At 36.4% G+C, this 27,586-nt stretch overlaps 1 protein-coding gene, 3 long non-coding RNA genes and 1 pseudogene across 16 annotated transcripts; 1 reads left to right on the top strand and 4 right to left on the bottom strand.

Moving 5' to 3' along the window:
* Nucleotides 1-981: 981 nt before the first annotated feature.
* LOC103441376 (uncharacterized) lies at nucleotides 982-7,005 on the bottom strand. Of its 11 annotated transcripts, none has more exons than XR_011573854.1 (10): nucleotides 6,103-6,467; nucleotides 5,947-6,009; nucleotides 5,365-5,436; nucleotides 5,192-5,251; nucleotides 4,636-4,851; nucleotides 4,404-4,483; nucleotides 4,107-4,303; nucleotides 3,215-3,323; nucleotides 2,584-2,685; nucleotides 982-1,254 (listed from the first exon to the last, which is right to left on the bottom strand). It is a non-coding gene; the product is annotated as an uncharacterized lncRNA (long non-coding RNA). The 11 variants fall into 11 exon arrangements; XR_011573853.1 differs by having other exon boundaries at nucleotides 982-2,115; XR_003767494.2 differs by having other exon boundaries at nucleotides 3,998-4,303.
* Nucleotides 7,006-7,836: 831 nt separating this feature from the next.
* Nucleotides 7,837-10,209, bottom strand: LOC103441377 (uncharacterized). Of its 3 annotated transcripts, none has more exons than XM_070809427.1 (2): nucleotides 8,767-10,209; nucleotides 7,837-8,335 (listed from the first exon to the last, which is right to left on the bottom strand). In XM_070809427.1, exon 1 carries the CDS (start codon nucleotides 10,161-10,163, stop codon nucleotides 8,904-8,906), a length of 1,260 nt encoding a protein of 419 aa, XP_070665528.1. In that variant the 5' UTR covers nucleotides 10,164-10,209; the 3' UTR covers nucleotides 7,837-8,335; nucleotides 8,767-8,903. The 3 variants fall into 3 exon arrangements, 2 of the variants coding, with proteins under 2 accessions (XP_070665528.1, XP_008378274.2); XM_008380052.4 differs by having other exon boundaries at nucleotides 7,839-8,114; nucleotides 8,767-10,178; XR_011573852.1 differs by having other exon boundaries at nucleotides 8,245-8,340; nucleotides 8,767-8,871.
* A 4,045-nt stretch (nucleotides 10,210-14,254) lies between these two features.
* On the bottom strand, nucleotides 14,255-16,454 carry LOC103441395 (4-coumarate--CoA ligase-like 6; annotated as a pseudogene).
* Nucleotides 16,455-17,702: 1,248 nt separating this feature from the next.
* LOC103421240 (uncharacterized) lies at nucleotides 17,703-19,761 on the top strand. The gene is made up of 3 exons (XR_003767690.2): nucleotides 17,703-17,925; nucleotides 18,924-19,040; nucleotides 19,151-19,761. It is a non-coding gene; the product is annotated as an uncharacterized lncRNA (long non-coding RNA).
* Nucleotides 19,762-24,773: 5,012 nt separating this feature from the next.
* On the bottom strand, nucleotides 24,774-25,646 carry LOC103410832 (uncharacterized). Its single transcript, XR_525411.4, has 3 exons — nucleotides 25,589-25,646; nucleotides 25,425-25,498; nucleotides 24,774-24,894 (listed from the first exon to the last, which is right to left on the bottom strand). It is a non-coding gene; the product is annotated as an uncharacterized lncRNA (long non-coding RNA).
* Nucleotides 25,647-27,586: the final 1,940 nt, after the last annotated feature.

A 27,586-nucleotide genomic window follows, 5' to 3' on the forward strand; every position in this document is an offset into this window, starting at 1 on the left:
TGCGTTTCTGAAGTTATACTGCTCAGAAGGACCTCAAATTTGGATATGTTGTAGTTAACAAGTTAATGAACAACTCTCATGAAGATGTCTTTTCGATTTGAGCTACACAAGTTGGTGTTTTGGTCTGCTAAACAGGTATGACGAATTTCTGTTTTCTGGAAAATCTTTCTTTAAAGGAGGAAATGATGGTGATTTTGGTTGAAATATTATTGGGTGAGCTTGAACATATTTTCTGGATTGTTTCTTTCACAGGTTCTCATGGGAGAGAAAGGATTAACAAATGGATTTTGCTTGCTTTCCATGGCGTAGGTGATGATCTCCAAATGTAAATGCATAAACAACACAAGAATTTAAGTGGTTCACCATAATTGGCTACATCAACTGGGTTTTGTATCTTGTATATCTATTTCAATTTGTGTATGTACAGATTACAAGAAGGTGGCTTAAGAGCTTTAACAAAATATGTAAAGAGGGAGAGTTATCTGATGAGAGGAAGATTGGCTTCCAATGGTGTATCTTTTACTCATAGCCTCTGCCATTTTTTTTATAGGGAGAAGAATGAAGAAGACTCGGAAATTCCCAAACTCCCAAATTCTCAAACACTCAAGAAGACTTGGAAAATTCTCTGCGTTTTTCGTCAAACCCTTGAAGAACCACCAAGCACCCCTACACGTGCCGGTTCTTCAAATGCCACAAGCTGAAACCTTGAGACGTTCGTTCATTCGAGATCAAGTCATGGCAACTCTCGGATCAACAACTTTCGGAGATCGAATCAGATGATTCAAGTTATTTGTAAGTTTGTAACCCTAAACATTTACATTAATACAATGTTCTTTGTACACGTGTTCTCGTTTGATTTGTCATAGGATTTTCGTGTTTACACTTGTAAATATTGAACTCTTAGTGAAAGTTCTAAAGTGAAATACGAAATCCACATTTGAAATCAATTATCAAATACTGTATGCCAACATAAACACCAAGTAGAAAAATTGATGGTTATATAAGTCAGAAATGTAACTCGCCAATCACTTTACTAATTAGATTCTTATATTCTCATCATACGTGATTTATAGTTTTATAACTACTCATCCAATCAAGAAAATCTAATCCCATCTTACGTACTATAAGAACCAAAACGTAATGATTCTGAAATCATAAGAAAGAAATGTAAAATTAAAGCCTATTTGACAAACATGGTAATCACCATAGAGTGTCTAATCCTTAAGCTCCAATACCACTTTGTCCTGCCTTGACCTATGAATAAGGAGTATTCATGAGATAGGATGTGTGGAAGCATATTTAATAGAAATAAGTTCTATAACCAAGACATGATGGGGAAAAAATTAAAATAAATCTTATTTGTAACTAATACACGCTACACCGTAAAGCACTTGCTAATAATATTTACATAATATATACTTGAATTTACTACATAAAATTTATCGAATATGCATCAAAATAAAAACACTAATTATTAGTTTACAAATTAGTTCACTAAGGAAATAGGCATCTACCAAATAATAATTAAAATGTAGCAAGTCTTGCAAATACATAAAATATATGCAAATGAAATGCATGAATGTCACTCCCTTCTAATCCCACCAACACATGCCTAAGGCACCCAAGCCAGCACGTTCCATACCATACTTATACCACTTGGCTCTGAATACCTTAGAATACGAGTTAACTCCTGTGCATTTCTTAAGACCAACTTTTGTAATTTAAATTATCAATTTCCACTTTATTATATAGGCATTTCGCCCAAAGCCCAATTGTATACTTAAGCCTTTCCTCCGATACATGACATATTCAAGGTTTCAGAATATATATCCAAGGCATTCTCCAACCCTTGAATATCTTCACAACTCAAACACTTTACACAACTAAGCACTTGATATAGCACAACACTGTTTTTCTTGCTTTATGCATTTATATGTAATATGCAACATTGACTTCAAGAATCACATGCTATATTGCTATATGATAATTTTATAACCAAACCAAACAAATGAAACACACAAATAAATTATATAAATAATAGTAAGGGAGATTGGTGAGAGTTGATGATTAGAGTATACTAGAAATATTGCCCGCGCGTTGCTGCGAGATTAAAAACTGCATGAAAAAATATGTTTCAGAAGGATAAAAGATTGTTACAAATGATTAATGTTATCTACACTGAAAGATGTTTCAACTTTTTGAAAAAAGTTTTACATGAAAAGTATAAATTGAGTGAATCAAGCTCTTGAAGCTCTTTGAACCACTTTATGAGCCTAATTGGTACAATTGAAAATGAAGAGTTTAATAAAACTTTATGAACATAATTGAAACAAATTAATACCTTGACTGACTAAATGAACCGCAAATGAAAACATCTAAAATCCTATTCATTAAGTACAATTACCAAAGGAAGCTGAATAAAACGTCAAAAGTGATACACTGAGATAAGGTTGGTGGCGTCAAAATCACTAATAAAATATGCATCAAAATCACTAAAACTTGACTTCACTTGCTTGTTAAAATATAAAAAATTCAAATAATATTGTTTCCAAAAACTTGTCTAAAGAAAAGAACACCATTCACCTCTAAGGCTCTAACCATTTTTTGGTGGGTGGGATGGACGCGCTTCCTCTTCCACATTTAAAGACCAATGTTGGGGGTAGACCAAGAGTAAGTGCAACCCGACTGCAGCAAAAAAAAACGCAATTGACTTTCACACTACAGAAATAAATGTTAAAAAACACATACTTGCACCCAATGCTTTTTTTTTTTTTTGGGTGCAGTATAAGAATAAAAAAGGATAACATTCCCCCGAAACCCAAATTCATCCCCCAATTTCTTGCAACAAAATTTTAGTAATTACAAACGTCCCAAACTTACTAAAAGGTTTTCAATAACCTTCTTGCATTGCAGGGTCCAAGAAGAACCAAACCATTTCAGGAACTCACATCGCAAACATAATAGAACTAATTCAAATATGAAAATCCACAAATCATAATGCTTCTCTCTAGTGAATCATCTTCATGGACCGCAACTTCTAAAATCCTAAAAGGCTTCTTTCTTTCTCCACTATCTGAATGTTCCATTTATTTTCTACTATTGAACTAAATTTTCACTTAATTAAATCTCAAACACTTCCAACTAAATCTTAAATCAAACAGAGCTGTTCAATTATATTAAACTACACATAGGGAGAGGGAAAGAGAAGAGAGACCTGGAATTTCCAGGATCCTCAGTACTGAGAGGGGCATAATTCCGATTGGGATTCAAAAGCAAAGTATACACCAAATGCCATATCAGTGTTGTCGGATGCTGAAAAGTAACTGTAATCCAGGGAACAATTTCGTTTATAAGCAAAATACAAAATAATTAGAAAGATTCCGGGAAAATTTGTGATGGTGGAAAACATAAAAGCCAAACTAAAACTATAAGCCTGTATTAGAGGTTTATTAAATCCAATGTTGAAACCTATTTAATAGGATTGTTCAAAACCTAAAGAAGGATTGAATAGTCTTGATAGAGTAGAGGGAAAAGAAGAAGCAAGCCACTATAAAATTACAAACATCGTCCAACTGAGAACAATATGTAAAAAAGTTGGCTACTTATTTGTAAGATGGAGAATAAATGAAGGCATGCTCATGGATATGGAGGCTAATGAACATGGTTAGATACTGGGTATGCATATCATTCATTTAGTAGATATTGAGGGCAGGAAATGTAGTTTCATAATTGGAGAAGACCACTTAGGAAGAAAAATACAACATAAATGTGAATTGCAAATATAAATCCAATTTTCAAACTAAATTCACTAATATAAATCTGAAACTTGAATTATTTATGTTTTCTATTAAAAGTTCCAGTGCTTATCTTCTAGCCATCATACGTCTAAAACAATACTTTTTCATCCAAATTTTTGAAACCATTCATACTCATACCAATCAACTCTATCGTGCTCAAATCAATTCCGTCTAATACGTAACAAAAAATTTGTATTTACATGTTTACTATACCATGTCTCCTTTTCATGTCCATTAGTGAAGTCAATATCGTCGCACCAACTGACCATTATTTTGCAACTGTGAAAGAGAGATCTAGTTAAAACCTACCCCACGGGATCTTGCCACTGGAGGAGCAGCTTCCGCCACCGTAAAAAGCATCGCTTCCTCAAGAGAATGTCTCCTTGTTTCCTTTGGAGCTCCACATGTGGCTCCATCCTTTACCAAACTATTGGAACTGATGCTCATATCTACTGGTTTAGGAACTGGTTGTTTTGCATTCTTCGCAACCCAGTCTTCCCTCATACCTGAAAGTTCCCAAGAAAGTTAAGAGCAGAAGGAAATAATAACTGACGCATTCTCCATGTTCCACATAAAGCTCATAATTCATTTTAGAAAACAACTTACTTGGCACGAATAGCTTTCTCAGTCCCAAAATTTGGTGGCAATTCTTTTCCCAATAACTATTTCCCTTTTCATTCACTTGTCTACACAAAAGTACATAGAGAATTAACTAACAGGATAATGAATCAGAACGTAGTAGGTTAGAAAAGATTAAAAAACACAGAGAGCAAGAATGTGAACACTGAACTTCCGTTTTCTAACAAATCAAAGCACCCTAATAACAAAACTCACAAACCTGGAAGGTCCTCTTGCGCTTATCAACCACGACTCTGAGCTGATTGAGCAGCTGCTGCACCATCTCTAGCCAATTCAAGAGCAAGCACACCATTAAAAATCTCGAAACAAACCGATGCTTCTTGTTCCCCCAGCTCAGGTCCTGAAACATGCACTCCTTGAGTACTCTCTGCTCAGAATCACCTCGTGGAATTGCCTCGTGTGCATAAGGAAGCAACTGCAACTCAATAAGACAGATTACTGTAAAGTAAATCATGGTTCCCAATCCAAATACATATGCTAAGCAAAGCACAAATAAAGACATGAAATCATTGTAAATTTTGAATAAAATCTCTCTCTCTCTCTCTCTCTCACACACACACACACAAAATAGGAGAAGCAGATTTGCAGAGACATAAAAGGGTAAAAAATGAAGAGGCAACAAACGGTAGGAAGAGTATAAGGAATGTTTAAAACCTTCTTAGAATTAACCACATTTGGATTTGTTCAAAAAATTACAGAAAAGAATTACCAACTACATTACACTAACATTGTTGTCCCACTAAAAAAAAACTCACCAAAAATAGTCTCCGTGGTTAAAGAGGGATTCTGTCTGATTCCAAAACATATATCTCTCACTGTCAATCAAATATGTACTAAATCAGTGTAATGCACTATATCATGTTCCGAACCACAATGCATTCAAAGCAATAATCAATTGAGCACACTAAATAAGTGGAAACATTTATACCTCATTCCAATTTGTGCCTCCTCATGTTTGCTTGTAGTTACAGACTTTGATAGGGTTTCCATTTTCTTCCAACTGAAGAAAGGAATTGGCATCTAGTTATGTTTCAATAGTTATGTGTTCAATGCGAGGGAGAGCCAAATCCAAGCAGTAGGTTTCCGTTAACTTCCCACCAAGGAAAGTAAAATCAATTGCAACGATAAAGAAAAAGCACAAACTTATAAAATATGATACAAAACCATAAAAAGCAGGAAACGGTATTCTCAAAATGCACAAAAATATAAAAACAGATAGATCCCTACGTATTCAACCTTCAGAGCACACAAAAAGTTAAAATTTTCTTCAATAAAAAAGTCAAAGGGAAAATCTGAAATTATATAGCCCAAGCACAAACAGCTTGGAAGCCTGCACACAAAAGCCCCAAAAAACTACAGCCACACTCAAAATCCGAACGCAGGAACAAAACTCCAAAAATGAAAAAAAATAAAATATTTACAGAAAACGGATCTGCAAATGGAACAGAACCCCAAAATATTTAAATTTTGTTCAACAAAAGATATAATATGAAAAACAGAAATTATATACCTTGATAAGAAAGGGCTTCCAATCTTGTATGCAAAAACCCCATAATTCGAACCCCAGCCTTTCCTGAAAGCAAAAACCAAATCAAATCAGGCAACCACACACAAATCCCAAAAAAAAAGTAAAAATCAAGCACACTGAGAAAGACGAAAAACTCACCAGGAAACGCTAGGTTATGTGAGCAAGAAATTGGATTCCGACCGAATTCAAAAAAGGCAGAAACTTGTAAGGGTTGAGGGTTTTCAAACAAAAGAATTTTGCAAGAGCGCAAAAGTTTCTGACCAAGAACCGGCGTCGATAATTGGCGAGAGAAATATGCAAACGGCAGATAGAAAAGAAAGGAAGACTGATTTGCAGAGCTTGTGTGAAGGGGATGAATTTTCAAATCGCTGAAATCTCTCTCTCTCTCTCTCTGTCTCATCTCCCTCTCTAAGAAAATCCCTAAAATCCCTCCACAAATCCTCCCATATCTCTCTCTCACACACACTCTCTATCTCAGGGGCGGTCCATCCCCCGAAATCCTCATCGAATGACAACGAAGCCACCTACCCCACAATTCGCTCAAAACATTAGAGGACCAAATTGCCCTTCCAAACACATCATCCCTACCGTCGAATTTTAAGCTTTGATGGGCAGAACTGTCATCAAACGACAGAGGGTCCAACTGAGGGCCGGGCTTTTACCGAAAACTAACGAAGCCCATGAAAAAAATTGAGGCAGCCCAAACCCCAACCCAGCCACAGATTTGGTGGCAGCAGTGTGTAAATAAGGCAAAATCAAGGGACAAAATTTTGACTGTAGCTAAGCTACAGTCAAATCCTTCCTCAATTTTAGAATAGATAATATCTTACCATCGTTTTCTCTTTTCTCATCAAGCAAGCTGTTACAATTTTTTTTATTTATTTTTCCTTATTTTTGAACCCTTCCTTTTACTTTTACATCCTTTTGAATCCACCACTCATCACTTCCACCGTTCCACCAACAGAATACTTCACACTCAACTTTATGTTTGTGCCATCCCATAACTTTTGCTGCCTTTCATACAGGGTTCCCCACAAAACACCCCACTTCTTGCTCATCATCTCACACTTTGTCAACTCCACAGTCAAGGGTTTGGTGATGGACACGTTGGCTGGAACGGAGCAGTTCTCTTGGACGGTGAGCGACTTAATAGTTTATATGATCTTAGTCACAACGTCGTCGTTGTCCTCCGTGCCCCGGCTTTCACTGCTTAGTGTGACTAGCCAAAGCCAACGATGGTGCTTCTCGCTAAACTAATAAGGTTTTAGCTTCCAATTCACGACCACACTTGGGCGAGCCATAATTTGTCTTAAGTATTCATTCTTTAGCCATTGATTCAACTGAGATATTTCTTAAGACACGCTAATTCTTTCGAGACATCTCGAGACTTGATATTGGAAACGAACCAGGGGAACTGGGAGTATCCACTGAGGCCCAAATCCAACTCGATCAAAATATCCCCCACACAAAGCAAGTGGAGAAGAAGAAAAAGAAGAGTGCGAGGGAGAGTTTTTGAGCCAGAGAAAGAGGTTAGTACTTTTATAATTACGGGTTCGTTTGGATGTACTTTTAAAATGATTGAAAACGCTTTTAGAGAAAATATTTTTTGGTTCCAAAAGCACTTAAAATGCTTTATGCAAGAAGCACTAATTATGTGCTTCTTTCAGGAAGCACTTTAAGTGCTTTTTTCAGAATATACTTGCATTTTTACTAAGAATTAGTTCCAAAAATATTTTCAACAAAAGCGCTTTTAGTCATTTTAAAAGCACATCCAAACGAGCTCTACATCACTTCTAGGTTTCTAGCTATATAGTTCTTGAGCTAATTTTTAGTCTTAGGCTATTTCCACTGTCAATTTATTTATTTATTTAATTTTTTTTTTTTTTACAAACGATATTATTTAAACTAAGGGGAGGAGGTGGACTTAACCTCATAATGGGCTAACAATAATGCGGTCCAAACTCGCATTTGTGGAGAATCGAACCTAAGAGACCTCTCACTTACAAATGAAAAGGAATACCACTACACCGTAGTACTAAGTGGCATTTCCACTGTCAATGTTGTGTTGTCATCAGTCATCAGTCCTTCTCAATGAACAACGACCTGGACGACAAATTGGAAACTGAGAATTCAGTTGCTGTTGGACAATGCTGCATTAAGAATTTTCCCTTGTAAGTTACACCACATCAGATCGAGGAGGCTGTGAAATTAATGTTTGTGAAAACCATTGATGATAGTCTTATTAAGCCAACATTCTGATAATATAATTAGGGTCAATTCTCAATGCTTGCTAGCGTGCCGTAGCGAATTCATCGTTGTTGCTCTTCTCCTCCTCCTCTCTTGTATCTGTATCTTATCTTTGAGCATTTAGCTGCACTAGAATTAATATTGCTTTCTTCAATTGTATATGGTATATATTGTATGCTAATTTAATTAATTTCTTGAAATTCTAGCAACATATATCTCAAGTCCTTTTCTTTTCACCGGGTTCTTCATCACTTAATACGTTTTAGCATCTAACTGATTTTTAATAAATTTGTATAACTTTTTTCTCAGCATTTGATGTACTGAAGATATGCATGCAGCTGCTTGAATTTGGTTGATTATTGTTATTAGAGCCATAATCAAGAGTATCTAGATCCAAATTATCATAAGCTATATAGTCAATAAAAAAATAAAATAAAGAGATTATCATCAGTCATCTATGCACAACTCGTGCCAGCAAACGCTGTCTAGGTTGATGCGGACTCAGGTCTTTTGCACTGGCAGTAATAATTGAGTCTAGAGAAGGAAGCTACGAACCTGTTGTTGTGGCTTGGGTAATTCCATCTCCTCCATCCCCGCACATAACTGCATTTCGCTAGGATAAAAAAAAGGGTCTTCTGTCTTTATGTACAAAGTAAGAGTCCACATGCTCAATCCAGGAATCTTTTTCTGTATCACACTGGCATATGAAGCAGTTTCAGCTTTCTTCTGCTTTCTAAGTCATAGCGAAAGATCAGCCTTCGAGTGCCAAAGAACAGCACATGAGAATTTGGACTTATTGTAAAGGGTACCAGAGTATCATGGTGTTGATTGTACTTGACATCCGAAGCGAAAAGCACTTTCATTCTTAACGTCATGCCACCCACACTATATCTGAGAGTCCATCTATCACCAGATTCACATCCTGGTCGATCATCATAAGACCAAAAATAAAAATTATCTGAAGCATCACGGTTTACATAACAGACAAGGTCCATTGACACCCCAAGACATCCCATCATTGTTTTATCATCATCGTCATGGTCCTTCTCCTCATGGACAGGACAAGGAGGGAGTTGAAAGGCACGAGCTTCAACAGTATTGAGATCAATACACAAAAGTTTCCCTGAGGTAGCTAAGCTGTATAACACCCCACGCAAGTAGAAAAATTTCCTGCAAAGTTTGAACCTTTTGAAGCCCTCAACAAAATTGGGGTCAAGTCGCAACCCATGTCGAACCCAGTGTCTAGAATGCGACGAGAAAATGTCCATTGGGGTGGTTGTGGTTATGGAGGTTGGTTGTTGCTGGGAATGGAAATAATCAATTCGAACAACTCTGTAGTGATCTGACTCGACAGGGTCATAAGCCAAGGCAGCACAGAAATCGGCCTCCTCGGCTTCGACTACAGGAAGAGGGATGGAGGCGTGTTGCTTAGTGATGGGGTTGCTCACACAAAACTGGTAAGTTGTTGGGTTGAACAACAGAAGTAACCCATTACAAGAGTCCCTGAGATTGTCAGAGAAGTCACGTCTCTGCCACCGACACAGTTCACCGCCCAAATCCACAAGCGGTGACGACGATTCGGGGGACTTGAAGAAGGGATAATCATATAAATAGACCAGGGAGAGTAACTGATACATACCGCAAGAGTGGATCGTACGGTAGAAAAGACCCACGGTAGGAGACCGCGGCCAAAACATCCGCAGCCACACACGGGAGATTATTCGGTGCCATTGCCAGGACTTGGACACCATCTTGCACTTAACCAAATCCCTTTGTGATAATCTACACAAAACATCAAACAACGAATCCTCGCACCAACATAATAATAATGATAATAAATTGCTCCTCCTCGTAACTCCTGAATCTGAAACTGAATTTGAATCTGAATCGTTAAGATTAACACTCAGATTCAGGTCAACGGCAGCCTCTGCCGGAGCCGGAGAGGAAACCATTGATGACGACGACTACCCCTAGTGGCGGAGCCAGAATTCTGAACCAAGGGGTGCCTTCACAAATATGTATATATATATATATGTATGTATGTATGTATGCATGTATGTATGTATGTAAAAAGTTGAATTCATAACATGTTAACATATGTAATTTGTTTAATTCTCACAAAACTGAAAAAATTCCCTTAAATTCAATACTAAGAAGAAAAAAATGTAAAAATCCAGACAAAGTAAGAGGTAGGTTGTGGAAGGCTAAAGAAAATACAAAGAAGTAGAAAAAGAAGGAAAATGGGGAGAGGTCTGCAAATAAAGAAGGTGGGTTGCTTTAGAAAATTATAGGGTGTATATTACTGTTAGGTGAGAGAATCGAACCAGAAGTGGGGTTGCTTTTTCCATTTAAAATTGCACATCTCTTTTAAAACTCCCTGGCCAAACTTATGATTTCATTAGACATCCGAAAAGATTTAAAATTAAAACAGCTTAACAACGTCGTTTGCTTCATCTTCTTCCATGAGGTTCACACCTCAGATGAAGTCAGGATGGGCCAGGAACTACCCTAGTCGCTTGGTGGCTCCGCCCCTGACCTCTACCCCTACCCTAGAATGAATGAATTCTGAAACTAAGCAATTAACAGAACAGAAACGTTGTCAATGTATTTCTTTCACGAGTAACGTATTCGTAATGTTTTGTGAGAAGCTGTAAAGGGAAGTAGATCGTCGATCGATATAGTCTCTAGATATAGCCCTAAACTCTTTTTCAGTTTGCAGAGCCTCCGGATGAGTTTGTTAGCCGTTCGGTCCTGTTTCTCCCTACCTCATTCGCCAAATAAAGGGTAACCCGCGTGCTTTTATTTTTAGTTTTTTGAGGCCTCGCGCACAAATTTTTTTTTAAATTTTTAGTTTTCAAGTTGAACAATTAAGTAAAAAAAAAAATTAAATTAAATAGGAGTATGTGATTGTGATAAGTTGAAAGAGTGTGTTTCTCTTTAATTTTAGTCTTCAGATTAAATAAATAAAAATAACATTACAAATTAAATAAGTCTATTTGTTAAAAAAATTTGTGTTTATCATCTTTTTATTTATCCCTTCTCTCTATTCCACTTTGGATTTACATAGGGAATTTATGGGGTGTATTTAATCGAGAATTTAAGAGACTTTAATGAATTTATAAATTTATGGATTTATATGAAGTTTAATTGATTTGTAGAGATTCCATACAAAATTTTGATTCAATTCTCTCGAAATCTCATGAGGAGATGTGAGATTTGTGAATACTTAAAATACATTACGAAATTTCTCAAATTTCCTCTAATTCATCAACTTTCTGAAATTCTTTAAAATCAATTTCTAATTGAATACACCTGAAATGTTATAAACTTCTTTAAAATCATAATTGAATGCACCCGAATTTCTAAGGATTTTAATTAACTATCTTAAAATTCTAATTGAATACACCTTAAATTTTAGAGAATCACTTAAAATCCTAATTGAATACCCTTAAATTCATTAAAAGAATTAAAATCTCTCAAAATCTCAATTGAATAGCCCCTTACTTTCCTTGTTTTGGTGTGACTAGGAATAGGAAACTCATGATTCTCTTCGTCTCTTTTCCCCTTTGGGTTTGGGGAATTTATTAATTGTAAGTTGTAACACTTGTGTGAGTGATTAAACAAAGAATCCAAATCCAAATAGTTTATTTCATAGACCAAAAAACAAAAAATCGCTTATTTCACAAAGAGTATAGCATTCAAAGAAAAAGTTAAAAAAAAAAAAATCAAAATTTGGTAAATCAAAACAGATGTACAGTCGGGCAGACCTAATAAATATTAGATGCATAATGGGCTCAGTGTATAAAATATGTGTGCTGGATGGCCCTCAAAAAGCACGCATAGGAACCTATAAAATCATAAGAAAAATAACGAAAAAGGTTTGAAAACTTTGAGTTTTAATAATAAGGATAAAATAAAAGGTAAAGTAAATAGTAACAGGGTTGACTTTTTAGTATAAAAATATGGTTTTTCATTAAAGTGAACAGTACTGAGTGCTTTTCGTTAAAAGTTCCCTAAAATCATACCTTAGGGGGCATTTGTTTGCCCTCACTAAGTGGGATTGGATTGGACTAGACTAAAACTCAGAGCAATACCGTGTTTATTATGCAGCAGGACAACCTTTCGTGGGACTGGGACTCGCCTCGACAAAGGACGTCGCTAGACAGTCTTAGCGAGTCCCATCGAAAGGCATCGGATTGCTAAGACCTTCGCTGCTTCACTCCATCTGCTTCTCTTCGTCCGCTTCTCTCCCTTGCTCTGCTTCATCTGCTTCTCTCTCCCTTACCCATCTATCTGCTTCTCTCTTTCCCAAATCTGAAACCGCACCTAGTGCCTAAATCTCAACACCAAAATTTAAAAAAAAAAAAATCAAAGCAAAAACAACAACAATCCCCATATAAAAATTCTTCCTTATTCCCAATAATTCCCAAAAAAATCCCAAAAAAAAAAAAAAATTCCCAGAAAATTCCCGAGAAATGGATAGAGAAAGGAAGAGAGTAGCTTTGGTACAAAGAAAAATGGAGAGATGGAGGAGAGAGTAGCTTTAGGGACGATTTTGCAGGAAAAATCGCTTTGAAGGATATTGTTTTGCAGGAAAAAATGAGTGATGGGGAATGGCACTAACGAGGAAGAAAAGAATGAACTCCCAAGGAGAAGATAGTGTTCCAGACACAAACACAATGAAAAAGCTTGAATAAAAAGTAAAATATTATTGAGTTAATAAAAAAAATATTATTAAGTGTTATTTAATGATATAAAATTATAGTTGTTAACTATTTTTTTTTTTTTAGTTCGGCACTTTACCAAACGTTTCATTAAATTAGTCCAACTTAGTCTACTCTAAGCCAATCCAGCTTAGTCCATAAAGATAATCCAGTTCGAATTAGTCTAGTGCAACAAACGCACCTTAGAAGTACATAAATTATTTTTGTTTTTCTTTTCGGAGTGGTGAGGTTTGCCTACTCCTTGAAATGAACTTGTTTACGTGCATTCAATGTATTTGTAACTTGAGAGCAGTGTTCGAAACCATTGCCAGACCATTCAAAATCAACGGCGTTCCTTTGAGACGTGTGAATCAGTCCTATGTGATTTTGCCACCTCCACCAAGGTTGACATTTCAGGGGTGAATATATGTAGAAAAGTTTGATGAAAAATATTTTGCAAAGGTGTTGGGGCCAAAAATCTCACATGCAAGCACAATTATACTTCGAAGCTCGAGTACCGAGAAAGTGCCATGAGCTGAGCTTAAATCCATGCGAAGATACTGAATTAAGGGTACGTAACTAAATTTACGATCACGTCATGCTAATAAAATATTAATTTATAACTTGAACGTTAGTATAATCATGCCAAGCCTATGCAAATCCATGCAAATTTATCATGGCAAAGTCATGTTATGACGTTCACATCGTAGACAAATCGTGCCAACCACGTTATATGCTAAAATGAGCCTAAGCCACATGTAGGGGCTTGCCAAGTGGATCGTGGTGTGGATAGCTATGAAAGTTTATTGGGCCTACGTGAAACTAAGGTTGTGGAAGACTTTGGGCTTATGTCTTATAAATTCTAGTCTTGTAATCCCACCTTAATCTTAGCTGTCCAATTCAAACTAGAAACATTTCTAATTAAATATGAAATAATACTAGCTAGTTTTGTAGAAAAAGATCTTACGTTGAGACTAGTTTACATATCAAAAGTATGAGTTCTTATATAAACATAGTGTAATAAAGAAACCCAAAGAAAATAATTTATACTTGAAATAAAAATAATTACCACATACTTGTGTATAATTTGTTTTTAAAATACGGAGTATTACAATCAACCCCCCTTAAAATAAATTTCGTCCTCAAAATTTGTAAAACCTTAATCGTTTTGTAAATAAGGTAAACAAATATAAAAGATGTAGAAAAATATATCACAAAAATATAGTAACGGTTGAAGAACATTAGTAAAGTATTTAGTTATAGTGGGTGCATGGAGACTACCCTTGCATATAAAATGGATTGCAATTCTCCAATTACTATGTCTCCCCAACTCTAGCATATAAATAGTGATAGAAGTATTGCAGGTTCACAAACTAATCATGAACATCACCTACATCAGATTACTACTGGTAGCTAGTTAGTATTGTTAGAGTTAGTTTTATGAACAGTTGTTGCTAAGTTAAAGTGCTGAGTCAGCACACATTTGATGTTTATAGGGGTGTGATATCCACACACCCCAAATTACTTCTCACACATCCCTTGTTAATTTTTGTCCGTTGATCTTCTTCAATTCATCCAATCCGACAGCCGAAAATTAGAAGGGTGTGTGGATATCACACCCCATGTACAAATACTCTCTCGATGTATGATTTTGATTCATTAAAATGAAAGATTCAGTTTTTTTTTTTTTCACTTTCTCTCATGATATCCCTCTCTGGTGTCTAACGGCGCGTCAATCCTACGCTTCCCCTTTCTCATACTTTCTTGTATTTTCTCACATTTTCTCGTCTCCCAAATAGATCTCTGCTTCTCCAATTCTTCAATTTATGCCGCAATTCGTCTGATTCCTCTCATGACGACAACTCTGAACTCTCCTAATTCCTCTTCTTCGGGAAATCCTTCTTGTATGGAGCAACTTGTGCAGCCACAAAATCCATCACATTCTCCTTTGAAATTCGACTTCCGTGCTTCCTCACCACAAATGCCACTAGTCTATATCTTCCCACTTTCTTCATCCACCACACCTGCCACTACAACATCAAGTATCTCAGAACTGTTAATCAACACTTTCTAAATCTGCCAGCGCAATCTGAAACCCCTTATATTTGATCACGTCTTTAAGCCGGTCCTGTAGGTTTAAGTATCCATCTTCATCAAAGTACACAACGTCCCCTTTTTGCAGCCAACCCTCTTCATCAATTGTCGGCATTGTTTAAGTATGCATTCATGGTAGGCCCGCGTAGCCACAACTCACCGTTACTTGTTGGAGGCAGAGAGGATCCTGTTTTCCAATCCACCACTCTGGCCTGCGTGTTTGGAGCTAAAAGCCCTATTGAAGAAGGTTTTTTAAGGCTTTCGGTGTTGAAACAGCGAGTTCCTACTGCCGTGGTCTCAGTCATTCTATAACCCCGAATCAAATCGACATGAGGAAGAAACCTGAACAAACCTGCTTCAAACTCTTGAGGCTTTGTTCGGCCAAACCATCTTTAACTTTTATTGTCAATGCTGTTAAAATTGGTGGAACGACCGGAAAGTGTGTAACTTTGTACTCATCAATTGCGTTCACCACCTTATTGACATCAGATTTCTTCATCACAACAATTCTTGATCCTAAAGACAACAACCCCATCACGAAAAGGGACAACCCATAAATATGAAACAACATAAGAACATCCAAATATACATTTCTCAAACTCGAACCCTCATTGCAAAGCCTCAAACTGCACGAAAAGCTCCAATGCAGCTATGAAATTCCTGCGTGTGATCATAACACCTTTGCTCGCAACAGCAGTCCCCGAAGAATACATTATAACCGTGGTGTCTTGCTCCTAATCATCAGCCTCGGAGCCAAATCAATATTACCATAAACAAGCTTATAAAAAACCAAAAAAAACATCATTCTTGGAATCCAAAACTGCATTTTCGGGCACAATAACACCCAATGCATATAGCTTACTAACATATTCAAGTCCAGTAAACACACGACACACTTTCAAATCATCAACCTGTTTCTTGATTTCCATGACACTGCTGAGAGGATTCATCGTCGTGACGATTGCACCAGCGTGCAAAACTCCCCAGAAAGCAATGGAATAGTAAATGGAATTCAGCAAAAAGATCATAACAACGTTACCTTGTGAAACCCCCATTTTTCGGAGGCCAGAGGCAAATGCTTTGACAAAAGAGTAAAGCTGGGAGTAAGAAAGTGAGGACCCAGATGAGGAATCAATGAGGGCAGGTGAAAGCGAAACCCCATTGTACTGGTGTGAAAAATGGAGGAGACAACATCTAGAAAAGGGTCCGTGAGGAGGGTAATTTCAGGGTTTACTACGGTAAATTCCTGTTTCTGGTCAAGGTAGTTGTGATTCTGAGTGCTCTGTTTCCGTGAGGGACTAGGATTCTCTCCCATCCTCTTTCCATCCCCTTCCATCCCCTCCTCTCACATTCTCTATTTAGTATTTCTCTTTCTATAAAAAATTAATATAAGATGTTGACGTGGCTTAACAGTGACCGTTCAAATAGAAGAGGAGGGAAATAGAGGGAAAAAAAGAAGGGAGAGAATTCTGTAAGATATGGTAATTGAAGTTGTTGGTTAAGGTAGTTATGGTCATTGGAGAGAGAGAGAGAGAGAGAGAGAGAGAGAGGTTTATGTGTTATTGGTGTGTATTTTCCAGGGGAGTTCTAATGGTGGCCACAAAAATTCATGGTCAAGAGTGACTAAGAAGAGATTAGAAATTCATAAGTGTTTTGCTATTTCCCCTCCTCATAATCTTGCTATGGTTAGTATTCATCTTTTTTCTTCTATTTTATAATTGAAGTTGACTTATACTTAGCCAAGTTATATTAGTGCAGTGTTTCCCTAATGTGCCTAAGTTTGAATCTCTTTTCTTAAATTAGCCACTGATGAGGTTTGAACCTATAAAGGCTCAACCCATTTTCACCACTGTGGTAAAGAGCCTATTGCCTTTGACTAGTTTAAATTAATACATTGTGGAATTTTCTAGTATAAAATATAAAAACATTTGCAAGTGGTTTGTAGCTCAGTTAGTTAAAAGCATTCGCACTTGCACCCAAGATCCGATATTCAAATCCCCTCCTGTAGTTTTAGTATAGATTATCCTATTGTTTGTCAAAACAAAAATATAAATAATTTGAAGTTAGTGTATTTCTTTTTGAGTAATTACAATTGAAATGGTGTGTTACTTGGTTGGAAAGGAAGGCTAAATAATCAAAAGGTTAACTGAGGAAGGTGTCAATTCATTGTAATTAATATGTAATTAAATTGTTAGCCGAACATGTGGTCGGCCCTAACGTAGATTCACATCCCATAATTTTTTATACATGGTTTTATATGTTTGCGTGATAAATTTGAACACGAATTTTGTTATCCACGAATCTTCAAGTTTTTTTAACTAACACATAGAATATAAAATTTAAGAGCTATGAAAAACAAGTTTAGCTATAAACTTATAGCATCGAGTGCTATGTAGCATTGAAGCCACACACTCGTTTATCTGATCATAAGACAACCCTCATGGCATATATCGTCATCATCATGTACATGAATCCACATGTAGGGGTGGGTTGGAAAAACCGAAAAAAAAAAACCGGACCGAAAACCGAACTGATGCTGAAAAAATCAAACTGAAAAAAAAAACCGAACCGAATCTGTTGAACCGAACCAAACCGAAATTCTTCAAAACGACGTCGTTTTTTAATTCTTTTATTAATTAATAATCTTTATTCTAAACGGCAATGTTTTAGTGTTTTACCCAGCTTTAACCCTAAGGTTCTCCTGTATTCCTCTCGTGACTCTACGTCTCTCCCATTTCCCAGTTCGACTTCGTGCGCCTCCTCTCTCTCTCTCTCTCTATCGGTCTTCAAAGTTGAATCACTCTCTCTAAAGCTCTCTGTCTCTCATTCCCAGCGGCGACCCACGACCCTTCTCACTCTCAATCTCTCACACCTCGCCGTCAGCTTCTTCTGCCGTTTCAAGTCTCAACAGCAAAAGGTTAGTCTCACACTCTCACTTCTCTGTGTTTTATTTTCTACTCTATTTATCTATTCAAATTGTTCTGATCGGACAAAGATTAGAGAATGATTCATACTGTGGCCTTTACAGATTTTCAATTATTAATTTACATTTTCTGTCGATAAAGATTACAGGGATTCATACTTTGCATTTTCTGGATTTATATATACAAGTTGGTGTGCTTGATGCTTAATTATTCCCTTATTGCCTCACTTACAATGATTAGGACTTGTTATCCTGAATGGGATACTAAATGATTTACCTGGTGGCCGAAAATGTTTCAAAAACTGTATCTTCTGTTCTATGGACACTTAAATATCTCCCTTGTTCGAATTTAAAGGGAAGGATCTTCCTATTTGCGTGTTTGTACTAAACAATTAAGACCTTATTTGTAGCAACTGTTTAGGTGACAATATGTTCAAATTTGAAGGGAAAGATCTTTCCTGTTTCCGTTTTTGTAATCAACAAATAAGACCTTATTTGTCACGGAGGATTATAGAGTGTAAGCTTAGTGTTGCTTTTGAAACTGGTGTTGCTTTAGACTAGTTCTATCATAAAATATGTTAATAGCATTATAAACTGGTGTTTCTTTTGAAACTAGTTCTATTGAAAAGTATGTCTTAATTCTTGGCACTAAGCAAACTTTCGTTTGTTTATTTTTACTCATTGCTAGGCTTTCGTTAATAGCATTATAAACTGCATTTCTTCATTAGTTTGATTTAGGTTGATTAGGTGAGGACGTTGCAAATAAGATAGTGACTGTTAAGGTTTTGTTTATGACTTAAATTTAATAATGTGCTTGATAGCTAAGGTGATTTACCATTAAGGTTTTGCTGCATGATTTCACTCTGCATATTTCATATGCTTACTAGTTTTCTACTGCTACTGACAGTGAATGTTATAGTTTTGATTAACATTTACTTTTGTATAAGTTTTTAGTACTAACTACTATCCTCTTATTAATTTGTGCGAATTAGATGAAGTCAAATGCGTCAAAGGTTTCAAGGGCCTCAAGCTCAAGTTCAAACTCAATGAGATCAAAATCAAATAGCCTTCATGATCAAACGAACTCATCTTCAAGTATACCATCGGAAGTAAGTAGTCATATATTTTTATTACTTTAGCCCTTATGTTTAATAATTAATTCATTAATTGTGATGATTCTCTTACTTGAATAATTAATTGTATGATTCTCTTATTTTAGATGGACATTGTTGGTGAATCAACTCCGCCTCAAAACACCGTGGTGGCCCCTTGACAAACTCCTACTTCTCTTGGTGGATCTGGAAATCCCTCTTATGCAACTCCAAAAGAAGGTGACGCAAGTGACCAAGTAAAGAAGAAGCTCTTTTGGAATCATTAAAAAGTCATGAACAGTCTACAGTTTGGGAGCACTTTGAAAGAAAAATTAAGGGTGGTTGAGTTAAGGGGTTGTGCAAGTATTACGCCCAATCATATATGGCCGACCCGGATAAAAATGGTACAACTAATTTGAGAAACCATATAGCAAGATATAGAAGCTACGGTCCTAATAAGGAAATATTTGCCGCAAATAGGCAAAAGATCTTAACCTTTGCCGGGACGAAAGATAAGTTGGAAGTTATAGGTTTTTCTCAAGAGGAAGTAACTAAGGCTTGTGTTGAGATGATAATTATAGATGAGTTGCCTTTTATTTTTGTTGAAGGAGAAGGTTTTCGCCGTTTTTGCATGCAAGCATGTTCTATGTGGAGAGTGACTAGTCGTAAGACAATTGCTAAGGATGTACTTAGCTTGTTTTATTCTGAAAATGATAAATTGAAGAGCTAATTGAAGACATTTAGGGTGTGTCTAACATTGGATACATAGACTTATATTCAACAAACCAATTACATGGTTCTTACAGCCCATTTTATTGATGATGATTGGATGTTACATAAAAAGATTTTGAATTTTTGTGTCATTCCAAATCATAAAAGAGAATCCATTGCTCAACTTTTGGAGGAATGTTTAGTGAAGTGGGGTATAGAGAATGTGTTAACTATTACGGTTGACAATGCTTCCGCAAATGATTCTTGTTTAAGGGACTTGGTGCACCGAATAAGTGGGTGGGGGATTCCTAATGCATTCTTGCATGATGGAAAATATTTGCATATGAGGTGTATTGCTCATATTCTCAATTTGGTTGTGAATGATGGGATAAAATTGTTGAATACGGCTATACAAAGCATTTGTAATGCGGTTAGGTATGTAAGATCTTCCATTCAAAGGTTGGAAAACTTTAAAAGGTGTGTTGAGAAAGTGAGAATAGAGAGCAAAGGGCTTGTGAGTTTGGATGTCCCTACTAGGTGGAATTCCACATTTTTAATGTTGGAATCGGCTTTAAAGTTCAAGATGGTTTTTTATAGATTAAAAGTAGATGATGGTCATTACCTTCTGTACTTTGTTAAAGACAATCATGATAATATGAGGGAGGGGCCACCTTCGATGGATGATTGGAGTGAGGCGAGGATATTTGCAATCTTTTTTAGACCTTTTTATGAAGTCACTTTAAAAGTATGTTGTTCTAATACTCCAACCGTTCATACTACTTTTGGTGATTTGTTTAAAATCAAAAGTCTCTTGCATGAAAACAAAGATGATGAACTTTTGTCTATGATCTCCATGTTGATGCAAGAAAAATACGACAAGTATTGAAGTTCAATTGAGGACATGAATCAATATCTTTTTATTGCACTTGTGCTTGATTCTCGCCACAAATTGGAGAAAGTTGTTGATTATTTTGAGATACACTTTGGTGAGGATGAAGAAAAAGTTGAAAGTGCCACAAATGGGGTGAATGACTTGTTGATTGATCTTTACAAGATTAATGAAGATTTGTCTTTTAGTACTCAACAAAGTATAAGTAGTGGTGGTAGTTCTCAAACAACAAGTGGAGACTCTTCATCAAGCATGACCAAAATAGAAAGAAAGTTGAAAGAAAAAAGTGAAATGAGAAAAGCAAAGAGAGCCCGGGTTGTGCATAATGATGTTGACAAGTATCTTTCCGATCCTAATGAAGGAGAAGAAGAGGAGAACTTTGATATATTGAATTGGTGGAAGAATGGGGTTTCTAAGTACCCTATTTTGGCACGTGTTGCAAGAGAGATCTTAGCTATTCCCATATCACACTACTACAATATTAGCTTTAGGTGGTGGATGATGGTGGCAGATATTAGAAACATTATGTCGGATAAATTATATCCGACACATCATTTAATTAGTGGCGTATATTAGAAAAATAATGTCGGTTATATCCGACATAAAATCATGGCGGATATTTAGTGGCGGATATCAAAAAAATCATATCGGTTATAACCGACAGTATTTTTGAATTTAAAAAAAATATATTTTTGACATATTATGACGGTTTTTAAGTTAATGATAGTGGTTATAACCGACAAAAATTGACTATTTTATTATTTTACTTTCTGGCGGTTATTATTTTAGTATAACCAACAGAAATGAAAATTTTATTATTTAACTTTGTTGATGCACAAAATCGGAGGTCTTAGAACAACGTAAATTCGACCGTGAATCTGCAAGAAATGTAAATGACACAAGATGTATCGTGGTTCACCCAAAGGTTTGGGTTACGTCCACACTGATTATATATTTATCTGAGGGAGAGAGAGCTTTGAGAGTGAGAGCTTTGAGAGGGGGTGAGAGGGCCTAGGAATTGGCCTCAGAAATGGCCTCCTCTAATTATGAGGGTAAGGAGTCTTTTTATAGAATAAGAGCTCCTCACTTATTACATATTTGTCTATTCCTTTATTACATAATTACATTTGAGTCCCCCAAGTATTTATACGAGATCTAAATACGAAGGCCCTAAATATGGTATAAACAGTAATCCCCCAAGTCTTCAGTCAAGAGAGTCTTTTGGCTGGAGACTTGAAATTCAGTCCATATGTGGGCCGAAGTAACTAGATGTCGTCTTGAACTGGCACTTGATATGAGGCGGTGCTCAAAGTGAAATGATGCTCAACTATAAGTAGCACATGTTGCGAGGCTGCTCGGCTTGTGGCTTATGTTGCCTTGGTTGGCTCGGCTTGCGGCGCTTGAAGGTGAGAGAGTCCATTTTATAGAATAAGGGTTCGTTCCTCAATACATAAATGATGGGCTAGAGTTTGATGCTCGCGGCGAGGCGGTTGCTCAGTAGGCGACGATGATCTCTAATGGTGGTGAGAGTCCCTTTTATAGAATAAGGGCTCGCTCCTCAATACATAAGTGATGAGTTAAGAGTGATGCTCGCAGGGAGGCGGTTGCTCAGCTGGCAGCGTTGCTCTCTAATGAAGATGATGGAGTCCCTTTTATAGAATAAGGGCTCGCTCCTCAATACATAAGTGATAGGCTAAGAGTGATGCTTGCGGCGAGGCGGTTGCTCAGCTGGCGGCGTTGCTCTCTAATGAAGGTGAGGGAGTCCCTTTTATAAAATAAAGGCTCGCTCCTTAGTACATGAATAATGGGTGCTCTCTAATGAAAGTGAGAGAGTCCATTTTATAGAATAAGGGCTCGCTCCTTAATACATAAATAATGGGCTAAGTCCCCCAAGTATTTTTCATGAGGCCCAGTTGAGGCCCAATATATGGTACATAATGTAGTCCCCCAAGTCTTCGGTCAATAGAGTCTATTGGCTGGAGACTTCAAATTGAATCCATGTATGGGTCGAAGTGGCGGTTGTTCGGAGGCGGTATTTGTATACCCTGCACTGAAGCTTTGTAGGTGAAGCTTTGTAAGTGAAGCTTTGAAGCTAGAGCTCTGTAAATGAAGCTTTCGAAGCTAGAGCTTTTGTAAATGAAGCTTTTGAAGCTAGAGCTCTGTAAATGAAGCTTTTGAACTAGAGCTCTGTAAATGAAGCTTTTGAAGCTGTTTGACATGAGTGATGCTCATGAATGTTTATGTTGATTGACATGAGTGATGCTCATGGATGTTGTCATGAGTGATGCTCATGAATGTTAACATGAGTGATGCTCATGAATGTTGACATGAATGATGGTCATGAATGTTTATGTATGATTGTCATAAGTGATGCTCATGAATGTTTATGTATGAACGACATGAGTAATGCTCATGTATAATTTGGAGTACTGGGCGTACTTTTGATCACCTGGTTGGTGGCATGAAGGAGAGTACGGGTTGTACATTTCATCACCTGGTTGGTGGCATGAATTGTTAGTTGCCAAATGATATTAGAGTACGGGTTGTACATTTTATCACCTGGTTAGTGGTAATAGCGGCAGGTTGCTGAATAATTTTGGAGTACTGGACGTACTTTTGGTTACCTGGTTGGTGCTATTTTGGGCTTATGGGCCTTCGCCCTCCACACAACATTCCAGCCCATTTATTTTGGGCTTTGCCTTTTTTTTTTTTAATTATCTCTGATGGGGTTTATACAGATGTTACCGAAAGATAAGGAAAATAAATTACATCATTCGGGTGGGATGTTTATTCCTTGGTTTTGCAGTGTTTTTCTAATGCATTCTCTCTGTCTCTTCATTTGGCAGACATAAGGAATCATAATAATAGGAAGATCTTTTGCTTTTCTTCTTTTCTCTTTTCCTTTTATGCTTTTCTCCTGCTTTGCTTTTGCTTTCTCTTTTTACTTTCTCAGAAAATGATTCCACATAGCAGCGACAATCCAGAAGGAACTGGACAAATTCGTTGCAGTCGCAACTCATCCTGGACACCCCTTGTTCTGCATAGCGGACCCACGGGATAAGATCGTCATCATTCATATCCCAGTACACTATCTGTGGCACCACATCCCTGTAATGGGCTTCTTCAACGCCGTTGTATTCCTTGTACGATTCGTGCGGGAACACCTTCCTCGCGATGCTCTCGCAGATCAGAGTGGCCTGATCGAACGAGGAGTCGATCGAAGGGTTCGCCAGTTGCGGGTTTGGGCTCGCATTTGGGTTCGGGTTGAGACGGTGGGGTGGTCTGTGCAGGTTTACTGAACTTCTAGAGGGCCGAGAAGAGTCGGGGGATTTGATCGTACGGCTTGTGATAATTGGGCATAGAGAACAGCGTGGAAAATGAGGAGTTGGACTGGGTGTGGTGAAGGACACCGCACAAGCATGGACCGCCGACCACGTGGAGAGCCACCACTGCATCTATGCATGATTTCTGTTTCTTTCTATTTCTCTTCCTTATTCTTCAAGGGATTTGAGTAAAAGTTTTGAACTTTCAAATGGGTTTTCTGAAATCTGAAATGGGTTCTGCTTAAAATCGAAGAGAAATGATTGGAGTAGGAGTGAGAGATGTGGTGGCTCCGTGGGTTTTATGGGAAAGCTTTGGGTTGTTGGGTTTTTGCAGATTCACGGTGGAGGTGAAAAAATGAAATAGAATCGACACAACTTTTCGTATCGTTTCCCACAGACGGCGCCAAATGTTGATGTACAAAACCGGAGGTCTTGGAACAACATAAATCTGACCGTGAATCTGCAAGAAATGTAAATGAGACAAGATGTATCGTGGTTCACCCCAAGGTTTGGGCTACGTCCATACTGATTATGTATTTATCTGAGGGATAGAGAGCTCTGAGAGTGAGAGCTTTGAGAAAGAGTGAAAGGGCCTAGGAATTGGCCTCAGAAATGACCTCCTCTAATTGTGAGGGTAAGGAGTTATTTTATAGAATAAGAGTTCCTCACTTATTACATATTTGCCCCTTCCTTTATTACATAATTACATTTGAGTCTCCCGAGTATTTATACGAGATCTAAATACAGAAACCCTAAATATGATATAAACAAACTTTATGTTCATCCATAAGAAGATTGGCAGTCTTAAGATCCTTGTGGATTATATTATTTTGGTGCAAATAGTTCATTCCCTTGGAGACGTCAATTGCTACTTTGAGTAGAGTTGGAAGCTTAAACACACCCTTGTGCTTATGCAGAAAATCGTATACACTTCCTTTGGACATAAATTCTGATAAGCAGGAACATGAGCATCAAAAGGTGGTCATCAGTGAATTCAAATCGCATTAAATTAAAATTCGTAAGTGTTGACAATCAATATATCACTATTCTCTTCAGTTGTAACCAATTAGACGTTGTATAACAAAGATGAAAGTACGACACCCATCCATAGCAATCATGAATACTCAAGAAATAAGATACTTGTGCAGACTTGGATTGTCTGCCCTCCCATTTAGGTGCCCTCCTCGTGCCCTCCTGTTTTGTATGGTCACGGTTAAGCCACGTCAATATTTTATATTATTTTTTATAAAAATAATAAAACAAAAAGAAATAATAATATAAAATGTTGACGTGGCTTAACCGTGACCACAAAAACAGGAAGGCACGAGGAAAGCACAGAAATTGGAGGGCAGAGAATCCAAGTCCTACTTGTGCACATGAGAATCATTAATATATATATATATATATATATATATATATATATATATATATATATATATATATATATATATATATATATATATATTCTCTAAGATAAACCTGTCACAATGCATAGGTTTGGAGGTCGTGTACATGCTTCTATAAATTGCACAACATTCTTGTGCCGAATCTTCCTGCCAAATGTCATGATATCATGAAGTTTACAAAGCTGCATGGTAAATGACAACTGCCATCAACAAGTATAAGTAGGTATATGGATGCACCTCAATATATAAACTTCCTGTGAAAAATCCCTGAGCAGCTCTGCATTGACACGCTCAGAATGCGTATCGTAAAATGCGTATCGCATCAAAACATTTCGTATATTAGATCGTTGAAAAACGTTTCGTAGAATATGTATCGTTGAAAAACGGTAGATTAAACTAACACTTAGAGTTAATGTTATACTTCCCATCAAGTATAAAATAAGATTTTGTGGTATTCAATAGTGGAAATATTTTAAATTAAAGATCGAATTTGTTCAATGCATTCTTATAGAGTCGAGGAGTGTGGCTGTAAAAAATCATCAAAATTGGAGCTAAATTAACCGTTAAATTGTGATTTTTCGTTTATAACTGTCGAAAACTTTTGTTACCTAATCTCTAAATATTTGTTTTTTGTGATTTTTTACGTATGTGATCTCGGAATGTGTACAAACAAGTTTGACGGTTAGATCATTGAAAAAAGTTTCATAGAATGTGTATTGCATCATAACGGTAGATTAAATAAACACTTAAGAGTTAATGTTACACTTCCATTAAGTATAAAATAAGATTTTTGTGGTATCCACTAGTGTAAATATTTTAAATTGAAGATCGAATTTGTTTAATGCATTCTTATAGGGTCGAGGAGTGTAAATGTAAAAAATCATCAAAATCGGAGCTAAAATAACTATTAAATTGTGATTTTTCGTTTACAATCGTTGAAAACTTTTGTTCCGTTACCTAAACTCTGAATGTTTGTTTTTTGTGATTTTTTACGTATGTGATCTCGGAGTGTGTACAAATAAGTTTGATAGTTGGATCGTTGAAAAAAGTTTCGTAGAATGCATATTGCGTCAAAACGGTAGATTAAACAAACACTTAGAGTTAATATTTACTTCCATCAAGTATAAAATAAGATTTTGTGGTATCCACTAGTGTAAATATTTTAAATTGAAGATTGAATTCGTTCATTGCATTATTATAGGATCGATGAGTGTAGCTGTAAAAAAATCATCAAAATTGAAGCTAAAATAACCGTTAAATTGTGATTTTTCGTTTATAACCGTCGAAAACTTTTGTTTCGTTACCTAATCTTTGAATTTTTTTTTTTGCGATTTTTTACGTATGCGATCTTGTAGTATCTACAAACAAGTTTGACGGTTAGATCATTGAAACTAGTTTCATAGAATGAATATCTCTGTTAAATTTGCCTAAATTTTGAAGTGTGAAAAGTAATTTGTGTTAAATTTTTATTTATGTTATTCAAGTATTGATTAGACAATATTTAGTTTATGCGATGATATTTTCATTGTACAATTATCTTTTTGTTTCTTTATTGCATATTTTACATGAGTTATTATCTATTAAACCAAACAATTATTTATTTAATTTTTAAGAACGTATGCTATTTAAATTCTTATTATTTATTTATTTATTATACCAAACAATTATTATTTTATTTTTTAAAATCGTAACAAAATTTTGTGGGGGAATTTAAAATTTTGGGAGGGAATTTTGGAGGGGTTTTTGCCGCCATTTTTTTTTTGTCGATTATAACCAACATAAATAAAAAATTTCTGTCGATTTATATTTAAAAAAAATGTTTCTGTTGGTTTTAACCGACAATAATGAAAAATTTCGAACATAATACCCCCTCCATCTCTTCTTGCGCCGGTGCCTTCTCCCTTCCCCCATATTACCCCTTTTCTCCTCCCTGCATTTCCTTCTCTTCCCTTCTGTGCTCATTTCCTTCTCCCTTCCCACTTCCTTCCCCCTTTTCTCCCCTCCCTTTCTTCTACCAGGTTCAACACTTGCAGTTTATTGGGTTACAACCATGAAATCGTTAGATACAGATGCAGCAACATACAGTTTGGAGCATAAGATGTTGGACCAAGGAGTGCAGGTACAAATTTCACTTTTTAACATTTTAAGAGATTATTTTGGACGTCTTCTTTTGCAGTCTAGTTGTTGTCTTTGTTCTACGTAGTTATTTTTATTAGGAGTAATTAGGTTTTCATC

This window comes from Malus domestica, chromosome 12 (assembly GCF_042453785.1).
Source record: "Malus domestica chromosome 12, GDT2T_hap1".
In the NCBI taxonomy this organism is placed as follows: domain Eukaryota; kingdom Viridiplantae; phylum Streptophyta; class Magnoliopsida; order Rosales; family Rosaceae; genus Malus; species Malus domestica.